This window comes from Gorilla gorilla, chromosome 8 (assembly GCF_029281585.2).
Source record: "Gorilla gorilla gorilla isolate KB3781 chromosome 8, NHGRI_mGorGor1-v2.1_pri, whole genome shotgun sequence".
Classification (NCBI taxonomy): Eukaryota; Metazoa; Chordata; class Mammalia; order Primates; family Hominidae; genus Gorilla; species Gorilla gorilla.
In genome coordinates this window covers 32,296,337-32,312,031 of record NC_073232.2, presented here as the reverse complement: position 1 = coordinate 32,312,031, position 15,695 = coordinate 32,296,337, and the positions used below count along the sequence as shown (strand labels likewise).

Sequence of the window (15,695 nt, the reverse complement as noted above, 5' to 3'; positions counted from 1 at the left end):
GTGAGAGGCTATGTTGGGGAAACGCATGTGGCAAAGAATTGAGTGTAGCCTCTGGCTGACAGCAAGAAACTGAAGCCTCTAGTCCTATAGCTGAAAAAAAAGTGGATTTTTCTACAACCTGAGTGAGCTTGGAAGCAGATCCTTTCACAGTTGTGCTTCAGATGAGACCAAAGCCCTGAACACCACCTTAATTGCAGCCTTGGGAGACCCTGAACAGAGGACCTACCTGAATTCCTGACCAACAGAAACTGTGAGATAATAAGTTTGTGTGTGTGTGTGTGTGTGTGTGTGTGTGTGTGTTTTAATTTAATTTTTTTTCTTTTTCATTAGAGACGAGTCTCACTATGTTGCCCAGGCTGGTCTCAAACTCCTGGCCTCAAGTGATCCTACCACCTCAGCCTCCCAAGGTGCTGGGATTATAGGTGTGAGGCACCGTGCCTGGCCAAACGTGTGTGTTTTAAGCCACTACATTTGGGGTAAAACTTTTATGCAGCACTAGATAACAAATTCATCCTTCATATTTAGTAAGCCATTGAATCCTACCAGTTTTTTGTTGTTGTTTGGTTGTTTGGGTATTTGTTGTTGTTGTTGTTTTTGAAACAGAGTCTTGCTCTGTCTCCCAGGCTGGAGTGCAGTGGCACCGTCTCTGCTCACTGCAACCTCTGCCTCCCAGGCTCAAGCAACCGTCCCATCTCAGCCTCCCAAATCGCTGAGATTATAGGCGTGAGCCACCGTGCCTGACCATCCTGCCAGTTTTTTTACCTCCTAAATCCACGTCTTTTTATCTTGCCTCTGAACTAGTTTCGATAGTCAGCATTGCTCACCTGGCCTGTGGCTGGTGCCTTCTTATCCCTTTTGGTCTTCATTAAGTCCATCGTCTGCCCAGTCATCTGGGTGGTCGTTCAAAACACAAGTCTGACCATATCCTGCCCTGTTTAAATCCTTCAGTGTTTCCTCCATGCCTTTAGGATGAAGTTTAAGTGCCTTAGCTTGGCTTAGAAGGTCCTTTTATGTCTTCACTTTTATCTGTTTCCACTTCTTAGCTAAAACTTTACCCTCCCACAATACTGGGCTGTCGCCTGCTTCCCTCAGCTCTCCTCAAGTTATTAACCACCTCCCTGGAATTTTCACATAATGTCCCTTCTTGCTCTTTCTCTGCTGTATAATAGCTACAGTGAATTGTATCACATTTACCCAGTACATATTGATCTGTCCACTAGACTCTTCCTGCAGAGCAGGGACCGAGTCTTACTCATCTTTGTATTCTTCTCCCAGCAGACTGCGTGGCACGTAATAGGTTTTTGACAAATTTTATTGAATAAAGGGTTGAATATGATCAAGAAGAGTGTCAAGATATCTCGACCTACACCATGGTACTGGAAATAGATCATGAATTCCTAGTGGAAATTTCCTAGAATAAAGGCAATCCATAATGTCAAGGTCTTTAACTGTTCTTTCACTCACGTTTTGATTCATTTCATCCACCCATTGTCTGATTTTCCAGCACAGGCCCAGAGCCGGTCCTTGTACTCATTGTGGATAATCCAGTGGTCAAGAGAGATAATAAACTTAGCAATTACAGTCCACATTGGAGGTTTGTACCCAGTGGGTGCATAACTCTCTGTCAATTTGGGTGAATAGTTAAGGAAGACTTTTAGGAAAAGGTGATTCCTATGCTGAGCCCTGAAGGACAATGAATATTTGGGGGAGATGGGGAGAAAACAGGGAAAGAGAAGAGAGGGTGGGGAGGTGATAAAAGAGATTTTGAGGAATTGGTTCATGTAATTATGGGGGCTGGCAAGTTTGAAATTTGCAAGGCAGGCCAGCAGGCTGGAGACCCAGGAAAGACTTGATGTTATAGCTTGAGTCCGAACGCAGTCCTCTAGGAGAATTTCTTCTTCCTCAGAGAATCTCAGTCTTTTTCTGAGAAGGCCTTCAACCTATTGGATGAGCTCCATCTACATGATGGAAGTATGAAGGGTAATCTGCCTTACTCTGAGCTACCTATTTAAATATTTATCTCATCTAAAAATACCAGCAACATTTAACGTTTGAAAAAGAGTACCATGGCCTAGCCAAGTTGATGCATAAAATTAATCATCACAGATACATATATGCAACTATATAGATGTATGTGAATGTGTATATGTAAGTGTGTAGATACATTTATGTATATCCTAGTTCTGTCTATGGAGAGCACCTAGAGGAAGTGACACTCCTATAGCAATGAGTACACCTAGAGTTCAGCTTTTAGATTTAAATGATATTCTACACTAAAAGAAACCAGGGCTTTTTGGAGGAGTAGCCAACTCCAGGGCAGGGACAGGGAAAATGGAAGAAGGACCTGCAATATTTGTCGTAACTGAAGCAAGGAAATGCTCAAAAAATTATGAAGGCATGTCAGAACACAGGAGTCAGCTGGTAGGGGCTTCCTTCATTCCACTTGGCCAATCTGGGAAAATCCATGCATCAAAATAAATAATGATAATTATGAATTGTAACCATTTGAGTAAAATAGGAATCCATGAGCTCACTGTTATAAGTAAATAAGTGAATAACTAATGCATTTATTTATTTCAGGAAAAGGTTTATCTTACGGAAGTACTAAAATATCTCCCTACCAATGCATATTAATACTTTAACTGGGAGTAAATACATATTAATTAAGGAGTATTACATGTATTAATTAGTAAGTATAATACTTACTAATTAACTTTAGAGTGAAGAAAGTTAATACTGACACCATCTTAACTAAATGATAAAAGTTAATATCTCCATTATAAAAACCTTCATTATCTAAAAAGGTTAATATATCGCCTTTGAAGTAAGCAATTGACTTGCTTCCCATCCAGTATTGTCATAGTCAATCTAAATGTTCACAGAGTAATTATTCCCTAGTTTAAATGTTGCAAACTAACAGCTGGACCTTAATGAGAATGATGGCACCAAAATATAGAAATTTTATTTTAGAAAGTTAATGAGACAATTGAAATTCCAAAAACATTTTCCTTGAACAGCAGGCAGTAACTATTTTGATGTTGTTACTGAACCCAAGCTAGAATTTTTCTTTTCTTTTTTTTTTGAGATGGAGTTTCACTCTTGTTGCCCAGGCTGGAGTGCAATGGCGTGATCTCAGCTCACAGCAACCTCTGCCTCCCGGGTTCAAGCCATTCTCCTGCCTCAGCCTCCGGAGTAGCTGGGATTACAGGCATGTGCCACCACACCTGGCTAATTTTGTATTTTTAGTAGAGATGGGGTTTCTCCATGTTGGTCAGGCTGGTCTCGAACTCCGGACCTCAGGTGATCCACCCACCTCGGCCTCCCAAAGTGCTGGGATTACAGGCATGAGCCACCGTGCCCGGCCCCAAGCTGGAATTTCAAACTCCTGTGTTTGATAAGTGAATTGTGCAGCCTGATTGAACTTTGTCATACTCAGGCCCTCAGGCCTGGATGTCTGTTGCTCCTGTCAACTTGACAGTTGTCAGAAAGAACCTCTCGATGAAGGACAAGCGGTCACATGATTAGGCTGGGATTTAAACTAAAGAGTAATACATTTTTTAGTAAGCCACCCTAAGATGGGATGTTAAAATGGGACTCTTGGGTTTCAGTTTCATCCAAAGCCCCAAAAGTAAATAACAAAATACTGCTCAAAAGTGAGGTGTGGCTGGGCATGGTGGTTCATGCCTGTAATTCCAGTGCCTTGGGAAGCCAAGACAGGAGGATGGCTTCAGCCCAGAAGTTAGAAGCTGCAGTGAGCGACGATCATGCCACTGTACTCCAGCCTGGGTGACAGAGCAAGACCCTATCTAAAAAGAAAAAAAAAATAGATGCCAGCAGGATGTTCTTTGAAGGACATTCCAGGACTTGGTGGAGCAGCTTAATTGGCCAGTACTAGCCCATCATCCATCTCCAGGAAATATAAGAGAGATCTTGAATTTGGAAATGGACAAAGCTGGTCAAGAGGACCATTTTGGGGAAAGCAGGCAGCATGGAGTGCTGACCCGTAAATGGGAGAGAGAAAGAGAGTATTTCTCCTTTGAGCCAAGCAAGAGTGGAGTCTTAGACCGCTTGGAGAGCTTGACAAGCATTCCTGGGTCTGAGGAATGTGAGGACTGGTATGGGACTTGCCAGAAAAATTTCACAGAAGAGCAGGAGGGCTGATGGAGCAGAAGCCTGCTGACAAGGACCATCTGGAGAGGTGACAGGATGCCAGCAGAAGGGCAGGTCCTAGGACAGAAGCCAGTGAGGCACTGCTCTTGTGAAGGGCATTGCAGGATGCCAGGCCAGCATGGACCCTCCTGGGAACCAAAGGCAGCAGGTTACTGTCAATTGACACTTGTTTCTGTTCCCTTAACGTTTCTCCCTCTCCTCTGCACCAGACAGTTGGAGAATCTCAAATTGCAGAAATAAAAGAAAGAGAGGCTTAACCCTTCTCCTCCACTGCAGACTGCCAAATCTAAGGGGGGCCAGAGTGGTGGGAGGACAGAAGCATTAATGGGTGAGAGTTGGCTAGACTAGAATTTTTTGTTTTGGTTTTGGTTTTTGCTTTCTTCCCATTTTCTTTCTTCCTTTTATTTTGTTGTCATTGTCTAAGGTTAAAGTTGTTACTAAGTTAAAAAAATAAAGCCATGGTATCTTCCTGAAAGTTCTAAAAGCTGAGAACTATGAGACTAGAAACTAGATTTGCAGGGGCAGTGTGGGAAAATCACACTGCTTTCTGCTATCTCCCACAGAGTCCAGCTCATTCCATAAACACTAGTGAAACATCAGAAACATTCCAGGAGATGAAGAAAAATGAATCCATTGTATTTGGACCTTACAACTATTTTTTCAAAAGCCAAAAGTAAATCCCTCCAGGTGGATTTTGGGTTCTTCAAACAATTGCTTCAGCTGAAGTTTGAGGACCGACTGAAAGAGGAATCTTTGAGTCTGCACTAATAAAACAAGGTTAGGAAGCATGTAAAAGTAAAACTTTTTTGTTCTTCCAAAGAATTGTGGCCCTCCCTGTCCTGAAGTCCAGAGTGGCTGAGCCCATCCAGAAGGCAGGCTGGCTCAAGCACCTCTCAGTGTGGTACCTGGGTGAGATTTTAAATGAGTTTCCCAGGGCACTTCCGTGACATGCTCTGATGAAGATGACTTGGTACCAGTCAGAACATCATTCCCTAAACAGCCTGCATCACTTTCTCATAATTTTTAGTGCATTGGTCTCTGCGCTGTCATGAAATCTTTGTTTTGTTGGCTTAAAAACTTCTGTTTTAGATTCAGAGGGTATATGTGCATGTTTGTTACATGAGTATATTGCACAATGGTGAGGATTGGGCTTCTAGTATATCCATCCCCCAATATTGAACATTGTATTCAGTAGGTAATATTTCAACCCTAGTCTCCCTGCCACCATTTTCCCCTTTGGAGTCCCCAGTGTCCATTATTTTCATCCTTATGTTCATGTGTACCCGTTGTTTAGCTCCCACTTAGAAGTGAGAACATGTGGTATTTAGTTTTCTGTTCCTGCGTTAATTTGCTTAGGATAATGCCTCCAGCTCCATTCATGTTACTGCAAAGGACATGATTTCATTCTTTTTAATGGCTGCATAGTATTCCATGGTGTATATATTAATATATTACATTTTCTTTATACAATCAACCATTGATGGACACTTAGGTTGGTTCCATGACTTTGCCATTGTGAATAGTGCTGCGATAAACATATAAGCGCAGGTATCTTTTTTAAGAGTAAAATAAACCCAACCTATTCAGAACATAAAAATTAGTTAGAAAATAAGCAAATAATAAAGTGAGCCCAAGAAGAGTGTTCACAGGATAGAGAAAGGACATAGGGGTGGAAGGTGGGTGGGTGGGAGACCGGTGCTAAGGTTTCCAGAGCAGGTGGCATCTGGATTTGAATGAAAAATAGCCATAACAGGACTAAGTGCTAGGATATAATACTTGCTGGGGGCTGTCTGTGTCATAGGCACTATCCAAAATTGCTTACATGCATTATCTTATTTAATTCTCACAATTCAGGTACTATTATTAATAGTCCCATTTTACAAATGATAACACTGAGACACTCGGGGTTTAAGAAACTTGTTCAAGGTCCCAAGCTGACAGAGCTGGTCTGCAGACTCAGGCTATCCCACTCTAATACCATTCTGCTAAAATGACAAGCAAAAGTTTGTTGGGTCGGCTAAGAGGGAACTCCAAGTACAAAGGCACAGAGACCTGTGGCAACGTGGTGTTTCTGAGAAGTTGGATGCCGAGTGTATCAGTATTGATAAAATGCCCAGTTTGGGTGAAGAAAGAGGAGAGAAGACTGGCATGACATGCTGGCCAGGTAAGTAGGCAGGAGATCATGAAGGCTGCCATTTTGTATACCAGGCTAAGGGAGTTGGATGTTAGCCCGTAGGAGGAGATGGGGAGAGCTGCATTTTAGAAAGGTTATTTGGCTACTGGATGAAGATTGGAGGGAAGTGACAAAACAAGAGGCAGGTAGGCTAGTTTTAAGAAGCTTTTACAATATCCAGGTGAACAAGGCAAGTACGAAGATTGTAGTGGAACAGGAAAGAAGGTGATGAGGTTTGGTACAGAATTAGGGGTAGATCGAACAAATTTGGTTAGTTCGTGAAAGAGAAGAAGGGGCTTAAAATGGGTTTCTGGCTTATGCTGCTGTTAATAAGGGGACGCAGAAAGGATGACAGTGAAGGTGTTGAACTCTGTTTGGATCTGTTGGATACGTAATGCCTAGTAACACTTAAGGGCCCTAGTAGAATAAATGTGTGTTGACCTTAGCAGAGTGTTTGAGCTGTAGACATATGTAAGAATAGATGTAAAGACTAGATCTGCATAATCAATACTCTTGTTTAAAAATCACAAAATATAAGGCCAGGAGCGGTGGCTCTGTAGTCCCAGGACTTTGGGAGGCTGAGGCAGGCGGATCCCTTGAGCTCAGGAGTTTGAGACCAGCCTGGGCAACGTGACAAAGCCCTGTCTCTGCAAAAAAATTACACAAATTAGCCAGGCATGGTGGTATGTGCCTGAAGTCTCAGCTACTTGGGAGGCAGAGGTGGAGGCAGAGGTGGGAAGATCACTTGAGCCCAGAAAGCGGAGGTTGCAGTGAGCCGATTGCATCACTGCATTACAGCCTGGGTGAGAGTGAGACCCTGTCTTAAAAAAAAAAAAAAAAAAACTAAATAAAAATCTAAATAAATAAAATCACAAAATTTTAAAAGCTGATATTGGATATTGTCATATGGAATATTCTTTTTCACTCTTTTTAATTCTACTGTACATTCATTTTTTTATACTGTATAGATTATGCCAGTGCTGTTCATAGCCACCTTCATATATTATTCTTCTTAGTCTGCTGGTATTCATCATATTAGGACAATTTGAGCTTACAAATCTAACTCTTTTGAAATATAACATTAAGTATATTAGCAGTATTACTAGGTTTTGCTATATTTCCTGTATGTTGTATGTACCCAAATATATTAGTAACAAACACACAAAGAATCAAATGGTTTCTTTATAATTTCAAAAAGAGTCCAAACTAAACCACAGGTTTTGCATAACAGTGTTGAAAATAAGATTTTTAAATGCTGGAAGTAAGTAACATTATCCACTTTTAAAGCATTTCATCCTTTTTTTGGTTTTGTAATGTAGTTCTTCAGAGTAATGAATGCAGATAGGAAGCATCTAAATGCTTAAAACAAGCTGTCAAGGTGTATTACCTCTTTCAACATCTCCATTCCAGTCTATTGAGGCAATTATTTGCACCATTGATGTTTACTTCCTTTTCTACATATTCAAATTTTTACTGTCTTCCCTTCTAGAGGAATATTAAAGTAGGATATTCACAAATCGTGATGTCAATTTACTATTAGGATTTACTATTATTACCTTTTTCCAGCTTTACTGATGTATAATTGACAAATATAAATTGTATATATTCAAGGTATACAATGTGATGATTTGAAGTACATTGTATAATGATTACCACAATCAAATTAATTAACACATACTTCTAGTTACTACTGTGTGTGGGGTGGGGGGCGGTGGCAGTAAGGACACAAGATCTGCTCTCTTGGCAAATTTCAAGTAAACAATACGGTATTATTAACCATAGTCACCATACTGTATGTTAGATTGCCAGAACTTATTCATCTTATGACTGAAAGTTTATACCCTTTGACCAACATCTCCCCATTTTCCCTGTGCTCCAGCCTCTGTCAACCACCATTCTTTTTTTTTTTTTTTTTTTCTGAGATGGAGTCTGGCACTGTCACCTAGGCTGGGCTGGAGTGCAGTGGTGCTATCTCGGCTCACTGCAACCTCCACCTCCTGGCTTCAAGTGATTCTCCTGCCTCAACCTCCCAAGTAGCTTAGATTACAGGTGTCCACCACCATGCCCAGCTAATTTTTTGTATTTTTAGTAGAGACAGGGTTTCACATGTTGGCCAGGCTAGTCTCGAACTCCTGACCTGATGATTTGCCCGCCTAGGGCTCCCGAAGTGCTGAGATTACAGGCGTGAGCCACCATGCCCAGCCTGTCAACCACTGTTCTACTCCCTGCTTCTTTAAGTTCAACTTTTTTAGATTCTACATATTAGTGAGATAATACACTATTTACCTTTTTATATCTGGCTTATTTCACTTAGCATAATGTCTTCCAGGTTCATCCATCTTGTCCCAAATAGCAAGATATCCTTCTTTTTTATGGCTGAAAAATATTCTATTGTGTTAATATATACATTGTACATACTACCATTGTAAATATTCCATTGTATGTGTGTGTGTGTGAGAGAGAGAGAGTGTGTGTGTGTGTGTGCGTATGTAACGTTTTCTTCATTCATCTGTTGATGGATATTTAGGTTGTTTCTATATCTTGGCTATTGTGAATAATGCTGTAATGAACATAGGAATGCAAATATCTTTAAGATCATGATTTTATTTCCTTTGAATATATACCCAGAAGTAGGATAGCTGGATCATATGGCAGTTCTAGTTTTAATTTTCTGAAGAACCTCCATACTATTTTCCATAATGGCTGTACCACTTTACATTCCCATCAACAGTGCACAAGGGTTGCCTTTTCTCCATACAGTTGCCAATACTTGTTATCTCTTCTCTTTCTGAAAATACGCATTCTAATAGATCATTCTTATCATAATGAGGTAATATCTCATTGTAGTTTTGATTTGCATCTTCCTGATGATTGGCGATGTTTCATGTAACTGTTGGCCATTTGTATATCATCTTTGGAAAAATGTTTATTTAGGCCTTGGCCCATTTTTTAATCTTTTCTTTTTAAAAAAATTTTACAGAAGGATGTCTTATTATGTTGCTCAGGCTGGTCCCAAACTCCTGGCCTCAAGTGATCCACCTGCTTCAGCCTCCCAAGTAGCTGGGATTATAGACACAAGCCACCATGCCTAGCATTTACTATTGCTTTATTAAACTTCTAATTTTGTTAATGCATTGTTTTTCTTGATTTGTTCAACTGCGTATCTGTGTTCTCTTGTGTCTCATTGAGCTTCTTAAAGATAATTATTTTGAATTATTTATCAGATGATTTGCAGATCTCCATTTTTTTGGAGTCAGTTACTGGAACTGTATTCATTTTCTTGAGAGTGTCATGTTTGCCTGATTCTTCACTATCTATATAGCCTTATGTTCGTGTTTGTGCATTTGGATGAGCAAACACTTCCTCCAGTCATTACAGACTGGTTTTGGTAGGTAAAGATTTTCTTCTTTTGGGTCCCTAAGCTGATAAGATTGCCTCCAGGATTGCAGTTGAGTAGGGTTGCAGCCAAGTTACGTGGCTGCTGCTGGGTCTGCAATGGGGACCATGTTAGTGGGCCTATTACTAGGGGCTTGAACAGGCTTGGATCCTGTCTGGCCCCTGGAAAGAATAAACTGCTTCCAGGACCTTAGTCTGTAGAGTTGGTGCTGGGTAAAGAAGATGCTTCAGGTTTCACAGTTGGGTTTGCAGATGGTGGGCCTGTTACCAGTCACACAGATGAGTGTGTATTCCTTCAGGTCCCTTGGAGTGTTCCTGCTGGGTTACTGAGTTCATACCTGGACAAGGAGAATTGGCCATGGACCATGGCTGACAGGGGCTTGAAGGGAATTACAGGGCTGCTTCATGGCTTACACTGAGACTGGGGTCTGCAGACATGCCTCCAGAGACAAAGAAAGGTGTGCCTCCTGCCAGGCTCCTGGGTAAGCAGGACTGCTCCTGGACCATGGCTGAGTGGGCTCGAGCTGGGTCACGGGACTACTTCAGGCTTCTCCATCAGACTGAGGTCAGCAGCTTGCCTCCAGAAGCATTGATGGGCATGTTTCCTGGCAGATCTCTGGGTGGACAGGACTGCTTCTGGATGAAGGCTAGGAAGGGACAGAACTAGGTTGCAGGCCCACCCCAAGATCTGCAGTGGAATCAAAATCAGTGGGCCTGCCTTTGGGGCACAGAAAGGCATAGCTTTCAGCAAGCCCCTGGGTGGGCAAGACTGCTCTCAGACTGCAGCTGAGAGGGCTGGGACCAAGTTAAAGGGCTGTTTCAAGATCTGCTGTGAGACTGAGGTCAGCCGACCCGCTTCTGAAGGCACAAATAGGCATGACTCCCAGCAGGTGCCTGGGCAGGCAGGACTGGTCTCAAACTGCAGCTGAAAGTGGGTTTGGTTGAGTTACAGAGCTGATTCAGGATCCCCAGCTGAGACTGAGGCCTGTGGGCTTGTCACCAGAGGTATAGGTGAATGTGATTCCTCCTGGATTTCTTGGCAGATGGTTCTAGTGGCAGGACCAAGTCCACAGGGCAATGAAGCAATTTCTGGGTTTGTAGCTGGGACCATGGTCAGTGAGCCTGCCACCTAGGTGCAGCCTGCCAGTCAAAACAGCCCTCCTCAGTCTTGGGCTCCACTAGAGTTTTGCAGTCTTCTATCCAGGTCCCAAATCTCCCTCAAGGGAACTTTTGTCCACGGATGGCTGCCAAATTCTTGTTGAGTAGACGTTCTCCTATTCTTCCATCTCGCTCTTTACTATTGTAGTTTACATGGCTGATACAGTTAGAGTAACTGATCATGCTTTGTGTTTTATAGGATAACACTGTGCTACATAGTGCATAATACTTTTTAAGCATATATTTCAATATAAATAAAGTTGCTTACTAAAATTGTATGCAGGTTACAAAAATAACCTTCACAAAACAGTAGCTTAAAAGATGAAATGTTTTCTGGTGGTGTCTAATTTTTAATGCTGAGTGTCTAATTTAGTGTAAGTGCCTAATTTTTAATGCTTAGTGTCTAATTAATTTTTAATGCTGCTTTTTTTTGTCCCCAGCAATTCTTTGAGGTAGAAGAAGAGAATGTTTCTTTGCAAGATGCAAGTACTGTCAAAACAAATATTTTGTTAAGAAAACTGAAAGAGAAAGAAGAAGTTATTAAAGAATTAAAAGAAGAACTAGACCAATATAAAGATTTTGGATTTCACAAAACGGTAAGTTTCAAGGCAAGGAATAATTAATTTTAATATACATAAATAAAGTCATAAATAGTTAAAAGCTTGAGTTAATGATAAATTAAAATCCAATTGCTGCATTTTGGGCATCTCCCCATAATATAAGCCAGTCTAACTCTTTTCTGCTCAATGGCCTATTCTAGAAAACCCATAACAATATGAATAGGAGCAATATAATGAATAGGAGCAATAAAATTAAAAATACAATTTTTGTTTAAATGGAAATAAAATAACTTACCTCCCACTGCAAAAAATGTCCTACTCTAGGAGAGCGTGGGAGTGGATTTTTGTTATAACTGAAGACTCCCACCTTTTTTTGCAGTCAAAGTAGTTTGAAAGACACAAAGCTAATCTTTCCAAGCCAGAGCTTCCAAGAAGCCAACTTGGAACAGAATGACATTTAAATAAAAATATCAAGAAGAAAAATCCCAGAGGATTTTCCCCTCAGTTTTTCCTGTTGCAGTGGGAGCCAGGAGCTGCTTTACTGGTTAGACAAATTACTGATGGGAGCAAAAATGGAATGACTGAGAAGGCAGAAAGAAGAACCTAAACTCCTGTCAAGGAGGAAGTTTAAGGGCTTTGGAAAATGTGGATCCTGAGAACGAATTCATTGTCATCTCATGTCTGCTCTGAGCCACCGGATGTCCCAGGCCCAACCATGGTCCAGAGCTGGAGAGGATTTTATTCTTAAGTTCTAAGAACAAGAAGCTGATTGTTTGATTTGGAAAGGCTAACAGATGCTGGGACCCAGGAGGAATAAAAGTCTATTGAATAGCAATAGCAGGTATCAGATACTTCATCGATGGCATCTCTTCTCATTCTCACAGTTCAGTTTGCAGATGAAGAAGCAGAGACAGGGTGGTTAAGTAACTTCCTCATGGGCAAACAGGTAGTAGATGGTAAAGATGGTACATGAACCAAGGTTCACCTGAATCTAAAGTCCACTTACAGAGGGGGAGCTTTATCCTCTACAGTAAGAATTAAAGGTTGTAGTGAATATATAATATACATATGCATATAGAAAATGTACAGATTATAATGTATAGATTATGTTATCATAATATATCATAATATGATATATTATAATACATTAATAATTATTAATAGATTAATACACATAGAGGGCTACCCTCTTTGGGTCCTCTCCCTTTGTATAGGAGCTCTGTTTCCACTCTATTTCACTCTATTAAATCTTGCAACTGCACTCTTCTGGTCCGTGTTTGTTACGGCTCGAGCTGAGCTTTCGCTCACCGTCCACCTCTGCTGTTTGCCGCCATCGCAGACCCACCGCTGACTTCCATCCCTCTGGATCCAGCAGGGTGTCCGCTGTGCTCCTGATCCAGCGGGGTGCCCATTGCCACTCCCGATCGGGCTGAAGGCTTGCCATTGTTCCTGCATGGCTAAGTGCCCGGGTTCATCATAATCGAGCTGAACGCTAGTCACTGGGTTCCACGGTTCTCTTCCATGGCCCATGGCTTCTAATAGAGCTATAACACTCACTGCATGGCCCAAGATTCCGTTCCTTGGAATCCATGAGGCCAAGAACCCCAGGTCAGAGAACACGAGGATTGTCACCATCTTGGAAGAGGCCCACCACCACTGCATGGCCCAAGATTCCATTCCTTGGAATCTGTGAGGCCAAGAACCCCAGGTCAGAGAACACGAGGCTTGCCACCATCTTGGAAGTGGCCTGCTGCCATTTTGGAAGCGGCCCACCACCATCTTGGGAGCTCTGGGTGCAAGGACCCCCCAGTAACATTTTGGCGACCCACATGGGACCTCCAAAGCGATAAGTAATATTGGGACCACTTTCGCTTGCTATTCTGTCCTATCCTTAGAATTGGAGGAAAATACCGGGCACCTGTCGGCCAGTTAAAAACGATTAGCATGACCACCGGACTTAAGACTCAGGTGTGAGGCTGTCTGGGGAAGGGCTTTCTAACAACCCCCAACACTTCTGGGTTGGGGATATTGGTCTGCCTGGAGCCAGCTTCCACTTTCAATTTTCTTGGGGAAGCCAAGGGCCGACTAGAGGCAGAAACCTGTCATCCCAAACTCCTGGCAGTAGCCGGTTGAGATCATGGCACAGCCAGAAGTTTCTACTCAACAGTCGCCCACGCATGTGCCCCTACCTTTCCTTCTGACCCATATCTCCTGGGTCCCGACCACAACTTTCTTGAAAGTATAGCCCGAAAATTCTCCTTACCTCTGAATCTACTTCCTCTGATCCCTGCCTCCTAGGTACTAATGGTTCAGACTTTAATTTCCTCTAGCAAGTTGTATCTCCAAAGGGATCTAAGGATGCTCTAGGCTGCATCCTTAGGCATCTAGGCTATAATTCCAGGGAGTCTTATCCCTGGTGTCCCTCCCGATTTAGGTATACAACTCTTGACATGGGCAGTTATGTGGGACCCGTTCCCCACCACCCTTGCCAGGGCCCCAAGTTTGTAATGGCTAAGAGAGAGAGAGAGAGAGAGAGAGAGATGGAGAGAGAGAGAGAGACGGCGAGAGAGATGGAGAGACAAAGAGGGAGTCAAAAAGAAAGAAAAAGATAGAAATAGTTAAAAAAAAAAAGTGTGCCCTATTCCTTTAAAAGCCAGGGTAAATTAAAAACCTGTAATTGATAATTGAAGGTCTTGTCTGTGACCCTATAATACTCCAATGCCACTTTGTTTTCAGTGTAAATAAGGGCGTAGCCTGAAAGCCATGAGGCCACTGACAACCCGTAGCTTTCCTATCAAAAATCCTTAACGCAGTAACCCGCGGATAGGCCGCATTGCATTCAGTCGGTAGCAGCAACTACTTTGCTAACAGAAGAAAGTAGAAAAGTAACTTTTAGAGGAAACCTCATTGTGAGCACACTTCACCAGATCAGAATTATTCTAAGTCAAAAAAGCAAAAAGGTAGCTTACTAACTCAAAAATCTTAAAGCATGGGCTATTCTGTTAGAAAAGGGTAATGTAACTCCAACCACTGATAATTCCCTTAACCCAGCAGATTTCCCAACAGGGGATTTAAATCTTAATTACCATACAAAGGTCCGACCAGACCTAGGAGGAACTCCCTTCAGGATAGGACGATAAATGGTTCCTCCCAGTTGATTGAGGAAAAAACCACAATGGGTATTCAGTAATTGATAAGGAGACTCGTGTAAGCAGAGTTAGAAAAACTGCCTAATAATTGGCTGTTTGCACTCAGCCAAGCCTTAAAGAACTTAAAGAATCAAAAGACGATCTCAATCCTGACTCAAATGTTAGCTATACCCTCTCTGAAACAAATTTGCATAAGAACTGTTGTTTATGGGAATGCATCTTGATGGGGCAGCTGGGTTATTTTGAAATACTCAGGAACCCAGCCCAGCTCTAGAACTCACCCCTGAGTGCAAAGGCAATGTTGGGCAGGCTGTTAAAAGACTACTAGAATCCAGCAGCCTGAACCCCTTTCTTTGTGATCAAGAAAGGTGGGAAAACAGATGCAGGACTGCTACATCGGTGAGCGTAACTAATCCGATAAGCAGAGGTCCATGGGTGCTTACGCACCCTGGAAAGGAATAAGCTTAGGACCATAGAGGACGCTCTAGGACTAATGTTCATTGGAAAATGACTAGGGGTGCTGGCATTCTTACATTCTTTTTACAGATGGGAAACGATCCCCCCCAAGGCAAAAACGCCCTTAAGATGTATTCTGGAGAATTAGGACCAATTTGACCCTCAGACACTAAGAAAGAAATGACTTACATTCTTCTGCAGTACCGCCTGGCCACGACATCCTCTTCAAGGGGGAGAAACCTGGCCTCCGGAGGGAGGTATAAATTATAACACCATCTTACAGCTAGAACTCTTGTAGGAAAAAGACAAATGGAGTGAAGTGCCATATGTACAAACTTTCTTTTCATTAAGAGACAACTCGCAATTAAGTAAAAAGTGTGATTTATGCCCTACAGGAAGCCCTCAGTCTACCTTCCTACCCCAGCTTCCCCCAGACTCCTTCCCCAACTAATAAGGACCCCCCTTCAACCCAAATGGTCCAAGAGGAGATAAAGGGGTAAAACAATGAACCAGAGACTGCCAATATTCCCCGATTATGCCCCCTCCAAGCAGTGGGAGGAGGAGAATTCGACCCAGCTAGAGTGCATGTACCTTTTTCTTTCTCAGACTTAAAGCAAATTAAAATAGACCTAG

The 15,695-nt window shown here is 42.2% G+C and overlaps 1 protein-coding gene across 7 annotated transcripts in view; it reads left to right on the top strand.

Annotated features, from left to right (window-relative positions):
- The window catches only part of C8H10orf67 (chromosome 8 C10orf67 homolog), a 149,755-nt gene that overhangs the window by 31,629 nt on the left and 102,431 nt on the right, over nucleotides 1-15,695 (top strand). For 6 of the 7 annotated variants that reach the window (XM_063709951.1, XM_063709950.1, XM_055351993.2 and 3 more), the window contains one exon: nucleotides 11,338-11,493. In XM_063709951.1, coding sequence (XP_063566021.1) covers nucleotides 11,338-11,493 — 156 coding nt within the window. Of the gene's footprint in view, nucleotides 1-11,337; nucleotides 11,494-11,836; nucleotides 12,719-15,695 lie in introns of those variants that run through there. The other variant, XM_031015439.3, reaches the window with a different exon arrangement.